At 50.6% G+C, this 17,471-nt stretch overlaps 4 protein-coding genes across 4 annotated transcripts; 3 read left to right on the plus strand and 1 right to left on the minus strand.

The window, feature by feature from the left end:
- The first annotated feature begins 5,526 nt into the window (after nt 1-5,526).
- Nucleotides 5,527-8,480, plus strand: PV10_02593 (uncharacterized protein). Its single transcript, XM_016366928.1, has 2 exons — nt 5,527-5,753; nt 5,816-8,480. The coding sequence occupies exons 1-2, from the start codon at nt 5,610-5,612 to the stop codon at nt 7,877-7,879; spliced, it is 2,208 nt and encodes a 735-aa protein (XP_016226446.1). The 5' UTR covers nt 5,527-5,609; the 3' UTR covers nt 7,880-8,480.
- A 268-nt stretch (nt 8,481-8,748) lies between these two features.
- On the plus strand, nt 8,749-9,207 carry PV10_02594 (uncharacterized protein; the record flags this gene model as incomplete). The annotated part of the gene is made up of 1 exon (XM_016366929.1): nt 8,749-9,207. One exon carries the CDS (start codon nt 8,749-8,751, stop codon nt 9,205-9,207), a length of 459 nt encoding a protein of 152 aa, XP_016226447.1.
- Nucleotides 9,208-13,054: 3,847 nt separating this feature from the next.
- Nucleotides 13,055-13,928, minus strand: PV10_02595 (uncharacterized protein; the record flags this gene model as incomplete). Its single annotated transcript, XM_016366930.1, has 4 exons — nt 13,775-13,928; nt 13,662-13,676; nt 13,244-13,592; nt 13,055-13,141 (listed from the first exon to the last, which is right to left on the minus strand). Exons 1-4 carry the CDS (start codon nt 13,882-13,884, stop codon nt 13,055-13,057), a joined length of 561 nt encoding a protein of 186 aa, XP_016226448.1. The 5' UTR covers nt 13,885-13,928.
- Nucleotides 13,929-15,764: 1,836 nt separating this feature from the next.
- On the plus strand, nt 15,765-16,953 carry PV10_02596 (uncharacterized protein; the record flags this gene model as incomplete). The annotated part of the gene is made up of 4 exons (XM_016366931.1): nt 15,765-15,884; nt 15,940-15,982; nt 16,032-16,803; nt 16,864-16,953. 4 exons carry the CDS (start codon nt 15,765-15,767, stop codon nt 16,916-16,918), a joined length of 990 nt encoding a protein of 329 aa, XP_016226449.1. The 3' UTR covers nt 16,919-16,953.
- Nucleotides 16,954-17,471: the final 518 nt, after the last annotated feature.

Consider the following 17,471-nt stretch of genomic DNA (forward strand, 5'->3'; position numbering starts at 1 on the left):
CACTTCCCCTGACCGAGCATAATAGTCCAGCTTACGGAGGATGCTATGGCCGGTGAATTGCTGACGACAAATTCCGACACAACGATAAATCCCCGGGCGCACACAAGTGTATAAGCGACATGTCCAGTTGAATGTTGAGTTGCGGCAACTGAGCTGACCTTTTCAGCCGTTAGTACGCTAGCTGTGGGACGACGTCGGCTTTTGAAAATGTGTCAATTCGGAGACTTGAGTTCCGGACCGCATGTCCGCTCGTTCACGTTCACGAAGCAACATGTTTTCCCGACCCTTTGCGACGGCAGCATCGCATGTGTAGTTCTCGTCTTGAGCGAGAGCCTCCTTCATTGTGATCGTGGTCGAGGAAATGCACTCCCTATACTTCTTTTCGAAAGACTATGACGCTCGTCATCACCAGTGCTAACACAACAAATAATAGAGGGACGTCGATCAATGCGACGCCTGCTCCGTCATTGTATCTTGGCAGATGCGGGGATCTGCAGCCCAACAAGACAAGAGCATTCATGTGATTGTGTGACTTTGGCGAGTTAGGTAGTGAAGTTACATTCAACATGCTTTCGTCGGTGTCGAGGCCGGCGAATTGGCCACTCAGAAGCATTTGCCATCCATCGATTTAGGACTCCGACCAGCATCCCCCATGCCCCGTCGCGCCAAATACCATCACCCGCGTGTTGCCCAGCAAGCTTGTGGAGCTTCTTTGAGCTTCTTCCTGCATCACGAGAATCCATTTGCCTTGGCAGCGACGGCCTCCATCTGGGGATTGGCTCGTCCTCCGCATTTCCACTAGAGTTTCGCAACCTCGAAGCATTGTACTCCGTACATCGATTCCCTGTAAGATGAAAACATCCGACGGTCGGGATGAAGGATGTTTTTTTTCCAATGGGAGGGCCACTGATCATCCTGCTTCCCGTCGGTGGTGGTCTCCGGTTCAGGATGTTCCAAGTATTTAAAGACACCGAGTAGAACCATGGTGCTTTGAAACCACTACTATCAAAAACTACGGGCTTGTTTCACTGCAACTAACGTAGCACAATTTCTACTGCTGGCCCATTAAGCCCTTGCGGATTTTCGGCCCTCCTAGAATCAAAGCACACTCTCGACTCTTTCTTTCGCAGCCATGGGTGGTGGAGGAAAGCCTCTTAACATGTAAGATCTCGACCACTTCTCGCTCGGACTAGCACCCTAATCTCGTTCCAGTTTTCGACTCAACCAGACCCTCGCAGATGAACCCCGCGAGGTTCTCAATTGGCGACTATGGTTTGCAGTCTTCTCCTTTGGTATCATGGGCGCCGCTCGTGGGATCGATGAAGGCTTGATCTCTGGTACCACTCCCGTGCAAACAATGAATATATCTTGTGACTCTGACTCTCTCCCAAGGTACTTTTAATTCCAAAAACTTCCAGGAATTGCTCCACTTTGACGAGCTTGGTGAGACTGCATATGCCAACGTCAAAGGCAATGTCTCCGCTATGGTCCAGATCGGCAGCGTTGGTGGTGCTTTGATGTGAGTGAAGTACAAGCTTTGCGATTTTCTTTTCATTCACTGACGTGATACCCAAACCGCAGTGCATTTGTTTTAGCTGATCGCATCGGCCGTCTTTGGGCAACGCGTCAACTTTGCGCCTTATGGATCTTTGGAATCATTCTTTTCATGACAAATGGTGGTCGTCTAGGACAAGTATACGCGTCTCGCTTCATCGCTGGGCTCGGAATAGGCCAGACTACTGTCATCGCCCCCGTATACATCTCAGAAATCTCGCCCAAAGCGGTGCGTGGACTCTGTACATGTGTATTTGCAGGATCCGTGTATATCGGAATCATGGTTAGTATCCACAAAACCACAATTATGCTCCCCACTGACTCCTGAGCATAGCTGGCGTACTTTGCTTCTTGGGGAAGCAGCTTGCATATCAACAAGAACACGTCGACATCTTGGCTTGTCCCAACTTCTCTTCATCTCATGTTCGCCGGACTCATCCTCATCTTGTCATTCTTCAACTATGAATCTCCCCGGTTCTTGATCAAAAAGGGCCACGATGAGCATGCTATCATCAATCTGGCACGAGTGCGAGGTCTGCCTACTACTGACGAATACGTCGTCTCTGAAATCAATGGTATCAAGAAACAGCTCGAGGAGGAACAAGAAGCAACAATGGGCCAGGGAGTCAAGGGCTATCTCCGCGAAATCTTCCTTATGCCCAACAATTTCTACCGGGTGTACCTTGGTCTTGGTACTCAACTACTCAGTCAATGGTCAGGAGCCCAGAGCATTACTATCTACGCTCCAGATATGTTCGCCTTACTTGGAACCAAAGGCCAGAATGAGAAGGTAAGTCGACTGAGTTCTCTCTTAACGTCGACTCGGTCTCTGCAAAGATCACAATGCTGACAAAGTATACAGCTTTTTGCGACTGCCATCTTTGGCGTTGTCAAATTCGTCGCAGCCATTTCTTGCGCTCTGTTCCTTGTTGACACCATTGGTCGAAAACGATCTTTGGCCATCGGCATCGGTCTCCAGGCACTTTCGATGTGTTATGTGGCAGCTTTCTTGACAGCTGTGCCTAATATCGACGAAGACACCGAGTTCACTCCATCTCAGAAGCACGCCAGTACCGGTGCCATTGTCATGATATACCTCAGTGGTTTCGGATGGGCAATGGGATGGAACTCGATTCAATACCTTCTGAACGCCGAAATCTATCCTCTCAGAATTCGCGCCATTTGCAGTTCCATGGTCATGTGTTTCCATTTCGGTAAGTCCCTGCTAAAGCTAACGAGCTCAACACCTTTGAGAGTCCATATAAACTAATACGATATCGTATATGACAGTCAACCAATACGGCAACTCACGAGCCGTGCCGAGCATGCTGCTCCCTACCTCCTCTGGCGGCTTGTCGCCCAGTGGAACATTCTGGTTCTTCACAGCGATCACCATTCTCGGAGGCATCTGGGCCTGGTTATTCATTCCCGAGACTAGTGGCCGAAGTCTTGAAAGCATGGATTCGCTCTTCAGACTTCCATGGTACAAGATCGGTCTCCATGGCCAACGACATGCCGAGGCAAGCGAGCAACTCGAGCGTGATCGAATCTTGGAAGAAAAGGCTGCTGCTGCAGGCCACTCTACTCAAGTCGAGGTTGTGGACAGTCAGACAAGGCAGGAGAAGGTCTAGAGATCCAGAGTTGTATGATTGTCGGAGGAATTTGCGACCAGATTGAATCTGTTGGGGATCCTAGGAAGAACTTCAATATCAGCCAGGCGCCGAGATTGTCATTGCAAGTTGCAACTAGATTGCCATCAGAGCCTAGGATACTGACTCATTCCCATTGTGAGTGGCGGGTCGAGCTCTTATAGGCTGTTATGTATTGAAAAGGTCAATATGATTTATTTCGAACTGTCAATCGTTCTACCGTGGTTTACTCCGAGACCATGACCACTGCGCGTACCAACCTGACCAATGAGGTTTGCACTCTAAGGCGTGGAGGGAGAAGAGACACGTGACGCCACTCTCATCAAGCGAGGGCCATGATATTGTCTTGTTATAAGACAAGTCACCCTTCACCCACTGCTTTCTACAGCGACAAATAATGCTTGTTGAGGTAGCCAAGTCGGAAGTCGAGCAAGGACTTCCAGTAGACAAAAAGGCAAATGCGATAAGCAAGGGATGCATACGGAGTATGAGGTGCGCGGTTTCAGTCTCGGATCTACAGGGCAAGACGTCAATCATGTTACAAAATATACTTCTAACAGTCGTACTTAGAGCGCTTTGGGCAATGTCACCGTTGCTAATGTCTTCAGGAGAATGTCATGGCTGTCAATGAATGTTGACACATCCGAAGACCTCTCGAGACACTAGCACAGCTTTGTGTGGATGGATACAACGAGATAGTGACTGACTTTGAGTTATCTTGGTCGAGGGCTCGTGGAAGCCTCCTTAGACATTGCAAGTCAGTGGCTGTGGTGTTTGCGCCGTAGCATGGTGTGGGAGTGCGAACAGCTCCACTGGCCTCCGTTTCTGACCCTGTGGGTACGAAAGTGTACTCGTATGCTCTCCTTTTGTTAGCCCTCCAGTGGGATTTTTGACCCTCGAGGAAGATGAAGAATCTACGGTCTGTGCCGCACCAGAGCACCAGACGGGTGGCGCAGAGAGTGCAGCTCGGGCTTATCGCAAGTGAGGAGTTTGTTCAAAGATGGACAGCCAACAAAGTTTAGATCTAAACAAAAGATAATACCCAGACGAGTAGGGACGCGTGAAAACTGACTGGTGCAGATTGACAGTGCCGAGGCGCTCTAAACCCAGCCCTCTTACGGAGTATGGATAGCATCTGTCAATCAGAGGCACGTAAGGAGGTCAGAGACATTCTGCTGCGACAGGACCTACCTGAGACTTCATGACGATTCACCAGTCTTCTATGGCATCATTATCCATCAGCTGCTAGGGACTAGGACGCCACACAACATATTTCGTTCCTTGAACAGCTTTCTCTATCTCAGGTCTAGATTGGTCAATTTCGGCGCAAACCACCCTGGTCCAGACGCACACTTGCTTGCAGCCACATGCGCTTAACGCAGGAACCCGGCCAAGCAGACTTCCGTCAGCCGATTGCTCCGATGGCCATATTTTTGGGGGTGGCAGGCCGGCACTTCTCCCCTAAACTTCATACCTGTCACTTGACTGAGCTTCATCGTTGACAATGCCTTTGACAGGTCTCGTGCACGTCAATTGTATTGGCAAGCTGGCGCGTTCAGAAAAGGGGGTTTGAGGATCAATTGCTTCGTTTCTACCTGCGACAAGGTGGTGAACTATGGAAAGACAACGTAAATCAAGAGGATTATTGTTCATTCTCAGGTACAGTCATGGGTGGCTGAGGTGCATGTTCTAGATGATCTACATATAGATATACTCCGTGCAGTGACAGATTTTGGTGCAATGGTCTTATCAGAAATAATCTCTACCCATGTAGAATGACGCCTGGGTCAGTGCCGGGCAACAGGGCAGTTAGATCGACCAGGATAGCGTGTCTCAGGCTGCTCGAATAGGTCAAGACCAAAGCCCAAGGCCTCTGGGATCCAGTAAAAAGGCCCAGATAAGGTGAATATTTTCCGACATCAGGCCCATTGCCAACGACAGGAGACTCTACTCCGTAGGCCAGCTCGCAAATCGCAAATCGTATGCTGCACATGCGATTACCAACAGGGGTAATTTCCGCGTTTGCTTGACAGCTTTGCTTGAAAGACAATCCTCGTGCCCTTACGGAATGGATCTCCCCCAGCTATCGCACCACCGACTCCGCCCGGAAACCAATAATGCTACCAGCGCGACAACCCCTAATCCTCCGTCATGCCTGTAGGACGCCTGCCGCCTCCAAAGCGAGGCTGGATTGTGGGTCCAAGAATGGATTGTGGGCCAGAGAATGGACTGCCCTGCCAAACATCAAATGGAACCAGGCGTTTGGTGGGGGTCTCCCTTGATGAATGACTTGGGTGTCGATATAATGTATCGCATCCCAAAACGCCCGTGGTCTCTCCCACGCTGCGTTCTCGTACCTGATTTCGCTACAGGACGACACAGACAGACGACGGCGTTGCTGGCAACATGGCTTCTCCTGTGTTTGAGCGATTCTCGGCTCCCGCTCGGATTCAGAGACTAGGCATTTTTGCTGTTGCGACCCTTTTATTGTTTGTCTTCTTCGAGTCGTCGTTTTTCCCGGAGGTGCCAGTGCCCAGAATTTATAGAGAGGTAAGCTCGACCGTGGTCAATTGCCAGTCGAGACTGGATGTCGCTAACGTGGCCATTCGTAGGCCCAGCATTCGACCTCAGATTACTATCTCCAATGGGGTCCCTTCGAGCCGATGCAGATTCCGGGTTTCGTCAACACTGGTATGCCAGGCAAACGATCTTGCGACGCACTCAAATACAATTCGACCGTCGGCGTCCAAAAGAGCTTCTTCTTGACGGACGACATCCAGCAGATTGCCATGTCACTCGACTCGCATCCCATCGTCGACTACCCTGATGATATGATGAACGACCCCAATTTGAAGGTGACTGATATTGTGGACAAGACTTGGGCCCGTCTGTCGGGATCCAGTGTGTGGTTGCCGGAACAAGAAGTCTATCTCTCGGTGACTCGAGTCATTTTTTGCCCAACTCGAGTCCGATCGGTACCAAAAATGAGTTTTCTGAGAGGCCAGCTTTTGAACAAGGATTGGGAACACCTGGACAACTACAATATCACCTGGGGAGAAAAGACATTCAACTTCCCATTGGTTTTCGACGTGCCTGCTCAGTGGGAACAAGACGGAAGTCTATATGGTCCCGAGGATCCTCGAATCATCCTGGAGGACGGTGTTGAAGGGGCCGAACCCGTCATAATCTTCAACATGATTGGCAAAAGATCAGATTGGAAACGAGCCATGTATATCTTTCGTCCGTTCTCTAACTTCTCGACTATCCTCACCATCCGCGACACCGAACGTCAATTCACCGAAAAGAATTGGGCACCATTCTTTGTGCCCCAGGAAGAACCAATTAAGCCGGTGAGCAAGAGCGCGAAACTTCTTCTCAAAGCCACGCCAGTGGTCCGCAAGGAAAATGAGTACATCCACTTCATTTATTCCTTCAAGCCTTTGAAGATTCTCAAGTGCCACCTCCGGTGTGGAGACTGTGAGATCGTATATGAGCAGGAGGTTCCGGAGAATTTTGCAAATCAGCATCGAGAGGAGCACGGGAGTCTGCGTGGCGGTACGAATTTCGTGCCTGTGCCGATTCCGGCACACATGAGAGTCGACCCTCGAGTAAGAGTATATGCGTCATTCCCCCGAACCAACATTGAACGGCATTGCGATGGATCCTTCTATCGACCGGAGTTCGTGGTCATGGTCATGATTGGCGATCAATTCCACATGGCGTTCGCTTCGGAATCGCTCGACTTCGGGAACTCGATCTTAGAACTAGGACCAGAAGACGATCGCTGTGGAAAGGGCAGAATCCTAATTCCAAACAGTATTGCACATTGGGATACTTCTGCTGGACAGGACATCATGAGCATTACATTCAGCGTCAACGACGAGACGGTTCAGGTGGCTCGAGTGGAGGGCATCCTCAAATTTGTGCAGAATTTGCCTCAATTCAAAACCCTGTTCAGCCAGGATGGACCCTTCAAAGGTGCCGACTCCGACCTTATGAATATGTTGTCTTCGTGGGTCGGGGATGACATCCGCGGCTGCCTGGTCGAAGCCGCTCTCAATTACACGGAGACTGCCCAAGAAATCACAAATCCCAAAGATGAAGAAGAGACAATGGATCCAAACAACGAATTGTTGTACAAGATTCATCAGGAGGAGGAAGAGGAAGAGGAGGAGCTGGCGGATTTCGAAGGAGATGATATCTTTGAAGAGCTTAGCGAGGATGATGAGGATGGAATTCCTGATCTTGAAGGCGATGAAGACCTTGACCTCGATGCAGACCCAGAGGCCGAACCCAAAGAGGACGATAAGAAGGAGGATGACAAAAAGGAGGAGATTAAGAAGGAGGACGAGAAGAAGGCCGAGGACACAAAGGCAGACGAGAAGAAGGATGAAGAGAAAAAGGATGAAAAGAAGGTAGACGACAAAAAGGACGAGGGCAAGAAAGTGGACGAGAAGAAAAATCAGGATAAGAAGAAGGAAGACGAGAAAAAAGACGCTGGCAAAGCCGACGAGAAGAAAGAAGAGCCCAAGAAGGACGATGATAAAAAGGACGAGGACAAGAAGAAGGGTCTGAAGGAAAAGGAAAAGGACGAAAAGGAGCAACCGAAGAGAGACCTTCCTCCAACCAAACGACATTTCACTCAACACAATCGCCTTCACCGCTTACATTCGTGAGCCCTTGTCGTCGCCCTGATGGGATTCAGCACGACTTAATGACGACCAAGCCCACAAAGTGCAGAGCACTCGGTCCGGCGATGAGCTACTGGAATGCTCAGATGAGCAAAGATTTGATCCAAGCCAGTGCCAGGTCGATGTACTTGGCCTGGCCCACACGACACAGATCTTGAGGATCCAGCCACCGTCTCAATACTGAGACGGAGATTTGCACGGCACTTTCAGACGTGCACACTTGGACGAAAGGACATCTCCTGGGTGCCACAAGGCAAGCACACATCCTTCCGTCGACAAGAGCTGCTCGAGGAGCCTGCCACGCGGCATATGCCTGCGCACCATTGTATATCATATTAACGACCTTATTGGATGACGGCTAAGATAATTGAAACCGATGGATGAGAGACCAACACGAAAGGTTGACTGTCGGCGTTGGCGTTAGGGAACTTGGGATTATGAGGCGCTTCCGATTGTCGATAGAGATTTTGTGCTCTATAACGAGCTTCAGCTGACTCGTCAGCATAAGGACAAAGATTTGGAATGAGACAACATCGACTCGCGATCAGTCCAACACGAGATCGTGATGGTCATTGATGATATCCACAAGTCTAGAATTCAAGATAATTCACGACCTTGACAGCCAAGTAAGATGCGCCAGCAACTGTGTAGAAGTACTCCGTAGATTATGCGAACTGCATCAGATGAATACGCTATCCGAAATAATGTACTCCTCCAACAGGCCCCTTCCAACGCATCGGGTCAGAACCCTCGATCGGCATCACTTTCAATCGTTTACAGCTTACAAGGGGGGACGCATCCACCTTGAATATGGGGAATTTTTGCGGCAACCGCACAAGCGACACCATACAAGCATGACGTCGAAACAAGCAGATGTTCAAACCTTCAACTCTGGAGGGACCAAGATCGTGTTGTATCCATGCTTGATCCTGACGACTCCAGCATATACGCGCCTAAGTTCTTCGGCTGCCCGGGTCGGTACACTGTCCAGAGGGGATGTGAGGGATGACACTCGCTCTCCAGGTTGGAAGGCCGAACGATCTAGCCCGACCCGTTTGACGCCAAACCAAACAATCTGTGTGGGCGAAATTGAACAAATCACCCGACGCTTGAAAGTCATGAGCACACATCCGAGAGACAAGAGTCCCGACTCTCGTTACCGTGGCTCGGTGGCGTTCTTGGCATCTTGCCAAGCCTGCAAGGACGCCTTTGATGCCCCGGGGAGTAGAGCTTATGCCCCGCGGAGCCCCGCGGCCCCTGTCCACCCCTCCAAAATGGTACTGGCTCCGCGTATGGTACAGAGCAAAGACTAAGGGCATGGTTTCCTTGCGCAAGAGTCGCTCGTTGGGGTAATCCACTACGGGCTCTTGGGCCTGGGCGTCTTCTGGAATATTTTTCTCCTGCTAGGGAGTACCTAAAAGTCCAGCCCCAAGGCGCCTTGTAACCTTAGCAAGACGCTGCCCTGGCGTCTTAAATACTCCGTAGAGATCAATCTTGTATTGGCGCCCCCATCCCGACGCCCAGAGACATGTCTAGGGAGCCCCCTCGGCCCATCTTTGCTTCGGGTTGGCAATAGTGGTTACGCAGTACTCCCTACTGACGGGCACATTCGTTCACACAGTTGTTCCATTGAGCTGACTGTGTGACCTGTGAGATACGAGGCCCCAAAACGGTGAAGAGCACGCGACGACGATAGCGATTACATCCCGCAGGATTGTTGAGGACGAGTCACAGGATAAGCGAATGGCAACAGTCACTTCGCTTACATGCCCACGGGCAGCCTGAAGCTTGATGACACAGGCGCAATCCGGGAGAACCAATAACCTGGATTCCTCGGCTCGCTTGAGGCATCAATGTGCATTGGGATCTTGTACTGAACGAGTCAGACATGTATGTACTTGTGCTCTGCACTATCTAGGTCAGGCATGTGGCCGTGAAAAGTCGGGTATCTCTCTATCGTCGTAGGTATGCTATCTTGCGATGGTCCCCAGACTGAACCAGCATCCCGAGTCTGTCAAGGCCAAGGGTTCATTCAAGATGTATGCAAGCTTCCGATCTTGGCCCTGGGAAAGAATGCTCTGAAAGAGTTTCGAGGAACATGGAGAGAACACCAACAACGGTCATGCTCCGTCTGTTACCCGTCCTTCGGACTGGTCTGGTGGGACCGACTAGACAATTTGCAGTGAAATGCTCCGTATAATGGACCTCCACGTTCCACCCCAGCCCGTCTCCGCCTATTCACCCCGGACAGGTGCACTATCCGGAACCTGGGACTTTCTGAAGGCATCTGTGGTTGACTACTGATTGTGGACAATGCGGGCTGGCCAGCCAGGGCCAATGATGCAACCCAGATTACACTACCAACCCAAGGATCAGCAAGCTCCCCGTTCCCTCCCCACGCAGAACTATAACCGAGAGGGGATCTTGGGATTTGCATTCAAATACCTGCTTTCGCCTCCATGTTTTCTCACCCACGAGTCGTCCAGTCTTCTCTCGACACCCTTCCCCCAGAATTCTATCTCCACCTGGATAGATCATTCCATCATGGCTGTGGAAAAAGAAACCGGCGTCGAGGCACAGGGACACGTCCCTCAATCGCTCAACGAAGATGCCACTGATGTTGAAAAGTCCCAAGCTCTTCATCACGAGGATTTCCACGGCGCTGCAGAACGAGGCCATGCTGCCACCGATCAGTACGTCCTACCCATGCCTCAGGCCCATCCGTGGGTCATTTGCTACCGATCTTGATGCTAACTGCGTGGTAGATACGGCCAATCTCTTGTCACCTTTGATCGCAAAGCTGAGGCGCGACTTCGATTGAAGATTGATCTTTTCGTGGTTCCCACCGTGGCTCTTTTGTACCTCTTCTGCGTAAGTGCATATTTGACTCACTTGGCGCCACGCCATGTGACCATCTTGCTGATTATTGTGATAGTTTATTGATCGAGCCAATATCGGAAATGCTCGATTGGCTGGCCTTGAGAGAGATCTCGGTTTGACCGGCTACGACTACAACATCGTGCTGTCTGTTTTTTACATTTCATACATTATTTTCGAAATCCCTTGCAACATGCTGTGTAAATGGATGGGACCTGGCTGGTTCATCCCCCTCACATCATTGGGCTTTGGCATCTGTTCAATTGGCACGGCTTTCGTCCACAACTTGGGCGCAGTGAGTGGCGTCCGATTCTTGCTCGGAATTTTCGAGGCCGGTATGCTTCCTGGCATTGCATACTATATGTCTCGATGGTACCGACGTAGCGAACTCGCTTTCCGACTTTCGCTGTACATCGTTATGGCACCCCTGGCAGGCGCTTTCGGTGGCCTGCTAGCTTCAGGCATTCTTAAACTGGACAGCTTCGGCAGCCTAACTGAATGGCGTATGATCTTCGCCATTGAAGGTATCATCACCTGCGGCATCGCTGTCATCTCCTTCTTCACCGTCACCGACCGACCTGAGACGGCGAGATGGCTCAGTCAAGAAGAGAAAGATCTCGCGATTGCTCGAGTCAAGTCTGAGCGTGTCGGTACCACCGAAGTCCTCGATAAACTCGACAAGCCTAAGATTATGCGCGGTATCTTCAGCCCTGTCACTCTAGGTACTTCTTTCATTTTCCTTCTCGACAACGTCACCGTCCAGGGTCTAGCTTTCTTCGCCCCAACCATCGTTCGAACCATCTACCCCACCCACTCGGTGGTCTCCCAGCAACTACACACCGTTCCCCCATACATTGTGGGAGCATTCTTCGTTCTTCTGCTCCCTGGTCTATCATGGCGATATGACAGACGAAACATTTTCTTCATTCTATCCGCTCCTTTGATGATGGTTGGTTATATCATGTTCCTGGCTAGTACCAGTTCGAGTGTACGATATGGCGCAACTTTTATCATTGCTGCTGGTGCATTTCCATTTGGCGCACTATGTAACGCGCAGGCCTCGGCCAATGTTGTGTCAGATTCGGCGCGTTCCTCTGCCATCGGCACGGTGGTCATGTTTGGAAATGTCGGTGGTTTGATCTCCACCTGGTCTTTCCTGCCATTCGATGCCCCCAACTTCCATATTGGAAACGGATTGAATTTGGCCACATCTTCAACCATTCTTATCTGTTCCATCATCCTCCTGTTCTGGATGATCGCCGACAACAAGAAGAGGGACCGCCGCGACATCGATGCAGAGTTGGACGGCCTGTCCGTCAAACAGGTCCAAGACCTCGACTGGAAGCATCCTGGTTTCAGATGGAGACCTTGAAAACCCTCCTTTATCAGGTATATATGCGAGGGGTTGGTTTTGGGAACTTGGCTTGTATGTCAGTACCATGTGTGTCAATCACTTGGGCGGACAGATGCTGCCATGGAACTTAACGTCTGAGGCTGAACTCAGACACCATGCACAGGTTTATGGGTCAACTTATTAGTGACTCTACTTTTGCTAGATGGCTTAACGATGGACAACGCTTCATGGGCTGCCACCGCTAGGCCGTGGAATGGCAACCCCTCTCAGCTCGAGTCTAGTTAATTGGGCAAATTTGATAAATTTGATAAATGATGACACTTGTATCAACTTCTATCTCCACAGCCTTTTGATTTTCTGTGCGCAAGATTGCGTTTGAATAAGTGCTCGCTATAGGTACAAACACCGGTTGTGTTGAGCGGCCCAATCCACAAAGGACTGCGCCCGTGAATTTCAGTTTGCCACCGAAATGGATCCTCACGTAGGCACAGGGGAAGTACAGAGGACGTGCGACTTGGCTCTCTTTGGCATGTGAGCCCAGCACGTCGCTAAGAACCGAGGCAACCTGGGCATTCGAGTCAAAGGCCGAGCAGAGCCACCACAGCTTGGCTGTGGGTTGCCCTTGAGGATAGACAGGGATGAGCCCGCCAAAAATGCTTGTCCCAGAGAGTTGCCCATCCGAACGAGAAGCCGAGTTTGATTACCGTTGTCGGGATCCCATTTCGGGATCGACTGCCAACGTGACCAACTGGTTTTTGGCATCGTTGCGAGTGAGTCGGGGTAAAGATGATTTGTGCATAATAGTTGGGAATGGTAGATGCCATAATTTGTCCTTTCACAACGACCACCTAGGTCCTCGAATCCGCTCGGATTCGGCCGAGTCATGCTGACGTTAGAGTCGAGGTTTAGACCTTCATACAATGGTGTATTCAATTTTCCTTGCCCTCGTCAACACTATTGACTTGGGCTTGGGTGTGCGGCAAAATGATGGCCTGCTCCTCGGCATCTCGAATTTGCTGATCTGTTGTCAGAGATGGACGAACTCATGCCAAAGATGTAGGTGATGTGGAAGCTCAACATCCAATTTCACGCTTTTCGTAGGTTCGCAAGTGACTTACATCCAAGGCCTCGGTAGCAGTCAACCAGCTCGCAATAAGCATGCTTTGTAGCACCCAGCTTCCTCTAAACACCTGACTCCTGAAGCGATCGATCGTCCAGGTATGAAAATCCCGATGTGGAAAGTTAGCGTCCAGGTGCATTCGAAGCAGTCGTGGATATCGATCGAGCGCGGCGAGACTCTTGCGCACCGCGTCGCGATAGAAACCTAGGGTCCCGAGAACAAAACCAGAGCAAGCTGAGAGAATGAATGGAATCGTGGCTGTATCCCAGATCAAGGCGCCAACTGACGCGCCAAACATGCCTGTGACGACACTTGATACTGTTCCTGAGATGATGACACGGAGCATACTGTGAGCGTTGAGTACGACGTTGCTGTCAGCCAGACGTGGTGGGGTAAAGCGGTTCTATTTTACTCACAAAAGCCCAGGACCGCTGCGACAACAAGTACATTCAGTCAGCCAAAATTCAAGATACTCGACGGTGCATGGATATCTGACAGGTGTTGGGGTCCAGGAATGCTTCAATCTCACCTTACATTGCCATACCCACCGCCAACACGAAGGATATGGCGAAAGGAATCAGTCAGCTGAGATGCACCAGCGATAGCCTCACTACCAGGCTGCGGATTGCGAAATGCCATACTTTGATAGAATTGGGAGCAGATATCGGGGAGGTCTCGTAAGGGGTGATTTGGGTGCTCCTTTCAGAGAGAATTGAGAAATGTTAGCGCTTACCTCCATAGATGCTACACCGGCGTGCTGACTTTAATGCTCTGCAGTAGCTATGTAGGGTCAAGTATACGATTGATAGTGCATGTGGATCCATTGGATTTCATAAGAGCCACCTCTCAACTTCTACATGATTCAGTCTCAATAGCTCGCAGGCGGTATTTCTGATGCCTGATGTCATTTCTAGGCTCCATGCTATTCTTGTAGTTGGGAAGATACAACCAACTGTTGTTAATGAACTTGACACCAGGCTGACACAATTCCCGCCGCATGAGAGCCGCCTTGAAACACACTGAGAAGCTACAGTTGCCATTGCTCCTCTCTACATATAAATGGGATAATGCTTGCTGTCGCCAGGCATGCTATTTCAACACCCACTGAGGATCTTGTAGGTGCAATAACATGAGTACATCTTTTCCCCCATCTCAAGTCGAAGAACTCTGTCCGGTTCCAGTTGAACCTCAACTCATCTCCTTACCTTGGGAGCTACAGCACCAAATAGTTGACCATCTGGATTATCCGGACTTGCTTTCGTTGAAGCTCACTCATCCCTATTTTCAACACATTCTCTTGCCGTCACGTCCGACCATTCGAGAACGCATCGGATGGGTTCTGTCACGGGGGGAGCAGTCTTTGGCAGTGCCTCATCTGCAGAAAACCGATTTTCGGACGGATGAAAAGTTTTTGCAAAACCCCGAGGTCCAGAGGATCCTGCGTCGACGGAGATGCCACCATGAATGCATGGATGCTGCGCTGAGGCTATCGAGTCAACGAGTGGGCAATTCAAAGCCCGGCAAAGGCTGGCTACTGCCCTGTGTAGTGATCGAAGGGCAAACGTGTCCTCGGTCCAGTGACTTTGGGACGTACAGGTTCTTTCTGGGGAAGTTACGAGGAGGACGAATATTCAGCCGTGTGAGAATAAATGTGAAGCCATGGATACGAAGTTGGCTCTGTCATCAACGAGCAGGTCAGGGCGTGGCAGATCCGTTGCCTAGAAGGGACGTTAGCAGAACTGGACTGGTCGCAAATTTGGTCATGCCGTTGCTAATAGTTGGCATTTTCTGGCTTTACTTCAAGATCATACCGTGTTGTGATTTTGGGAATTATGTCAGTTAGAGAGCCTGCGACGGCGAAGGGAGACTGCTGCGATTCCAGAAGACTACAACTACGGAGTGAAAGTGATTGCGCAAAAGTTAGGCTCCCACGTGTTTCCAAGCTAGACCTTGATTGCAGGCAAGTGCGAGTGATCAGTAGGGAAGGAAGAGCCATCGAATTGCTATCTGGAGGGCTGCGCAACCCATAATAACCCCCGACTTGACCATTCCATGAGTTGATACAATATCCAATAAATGGTACAGGCGATTGGACTGGCTTCGTCTATCAGTCGTTTATAGAGTTATCCAGAAGATGCAGCACAGACCTGGTATTGGGGGTGGAAGATCACCCATCAAGCCCGAGGGCCCCGTGCCTCCCCGCCTTTTGTCGCCATACCTTAGCCACCTAACTTAATTCTTGTGACGGCCGCAGAACCGCTTGTACCCGAAGTGATCTGACTTGGGGCCGAGGGGGCGGCCCTACCTGTATGAATGTTCTTACACCTAATTAGCGTCTCGGGGTACCTGACACAATCGTCCAGTACCACGGACCTTCTCGAGCGACCCGTGGCGCCAATCCTTCTAGACGCGTAAACTGAACAGAAATTCTCCGGACACTCAACTATCAAAGCTCAACCACTGCATGTTCCCTTGATCGAATCTGTGCTGAGTAGCTGTGCTTCTAGGCCCCAGACACCATGCGCAGCCTGGGAAGCATGCAAGGCGTCTTTTTCGCCGTGACCATTTTGGTGGTCCTGATCCAAACATCCCATGCGTCAATAGGGGATCGACTACCAGAATTCAAGAACTGTGTCAAGGTTGGTAAACGGTATATTCATTGTCTAGACAGTGTATGCTCAGGCCTTTGTTTAGGTCTGTATCGAAGAGAATTGCGATACGGGCAAGGGCAAGCTGCGTAAGGATTCGAACCCATATCGTGGCGCGGGTTTGCTGATTTGGCCCAGCTCTCCACCTTCGATTGATGCTGTGGGATTGTCCATCAGAATGTGACTACACATGTCAACACATTGTCACCAATACACGGCGTGCGCGGGACCCTCCCATGATCGAGCCCATTGTTCAGTACCACGGCAAATGGCCCTTTCATCGCCTAGCCGGCATACAAGAACCCTTTTCCGTGCTGTTCTCCCTGTTCAACTACCTTGCTCACCGCCAGGGCATGCAGCGGGTTCGCGAGTCCATCCCTGCTCGATATACACTCAGACCGTATTACCTGGGCTTTGGCTACTTTGGACTCGCCAGCTGGATCTTCAGCATGATCTTCCACACACGTGATTTCAACATCACCGAAAAGCTGGACTACTTCGCCGCTGGCGCCAGTGTTCTCTACGGCATGTACTTGGCACCCATCCGGATATTTCGCCTGGACCAGAAGACCCCAAACAAGCAAAGCATCCTCCGCATTTGGACAATTGTCTGTCTGCTACTCTATGCCGCGCATGTGACTTACTTGACCGCATGGAGTTGGGACTACACCTACAATATGGCGGCTAATGTCGCTGTGGGTCTTGTCCAGAATGTGCTCTGGACCTATTTCAGCATCTCCCGCTATCGAAAATTGCATAAGTCGTGGACTGCGTGGCCTGGGCTCATTGTCGCCTGGATCATCATGGCTATGAGCCTAGAGTTGTTTGACTTCCCTCCTCTTGGCGGATGGATCGATGCTCACAGCCTGTGGCATCTCGGCACTGTGGTTCCCACGGCATGGTGGTACAGGTGAGGACATTGTTGAAGCGAGATACGGATGATCAAGTTGCTAACCTATCATAACAATAGCTTCCTCATCAGAGACGCCCAAGACGACCTTGCAAACCAACGACTCAAAGCCTGAGCAACTGATCTCGATACGACATGGCGGGGATACGCATCTTGAGAAAAAGCAAGCAAGTCAAACACTGCTGCATGGCGTATTCCACATAGGGGCTGCAGCTATGCGAGAGATTCCTGGCACGAGACAGCGACATAAATGCATGGGATTGGATCAGAAGATGGACATGGAGTGAGTGTGTCGAGGCAAACCAAGACTACATTCAGAGCATTGGCGCCTTGCATAGCCATTGAGCCAGCCAGCCATAAGTACTGTGCTGCGATTTATGAAAGTTTAGGCTTCGGGCACCGGGAGTTCCTCCACGTTGTTAGGGTTTCGGTAGGTGGCCCCCACGCTTACAGCCGCCTAGTCTGACGCCTAACTTCCTATGCGCAGGCCGCCCCGCTCTCCAAGCATTCTTCGTTACAGGGTGTCAGGGTGTCATGGCTTTAAGGGCTCTAAGTCTCCAGGGCTCCAATGCCCCTCCGGCGTTTGGGGCCAAGTCCCAAGTCTTCTGCACAACGTTCGGCCTCTTGTCTAACTATAGTTAGCCAGGCACGCGGGGAAATTGTGCCAC

The sequence above is a fragment of the Exophiala mesophila genome (genome assembly GCF_000836275.1).
Source record: "Exophiala mesophila strain CBS 40295 unplaced genomic scaffold supercont1.2, whole genome shotgun sequence".
Taxonomy (NCBI): domain Eukaryota; kingdom Fungi; phylum Ascomycota; class Eurotiomycetes; order Chaetothyriales; family Herpotrichiellaceae; genus Exophiala; species Exophiala mesophila.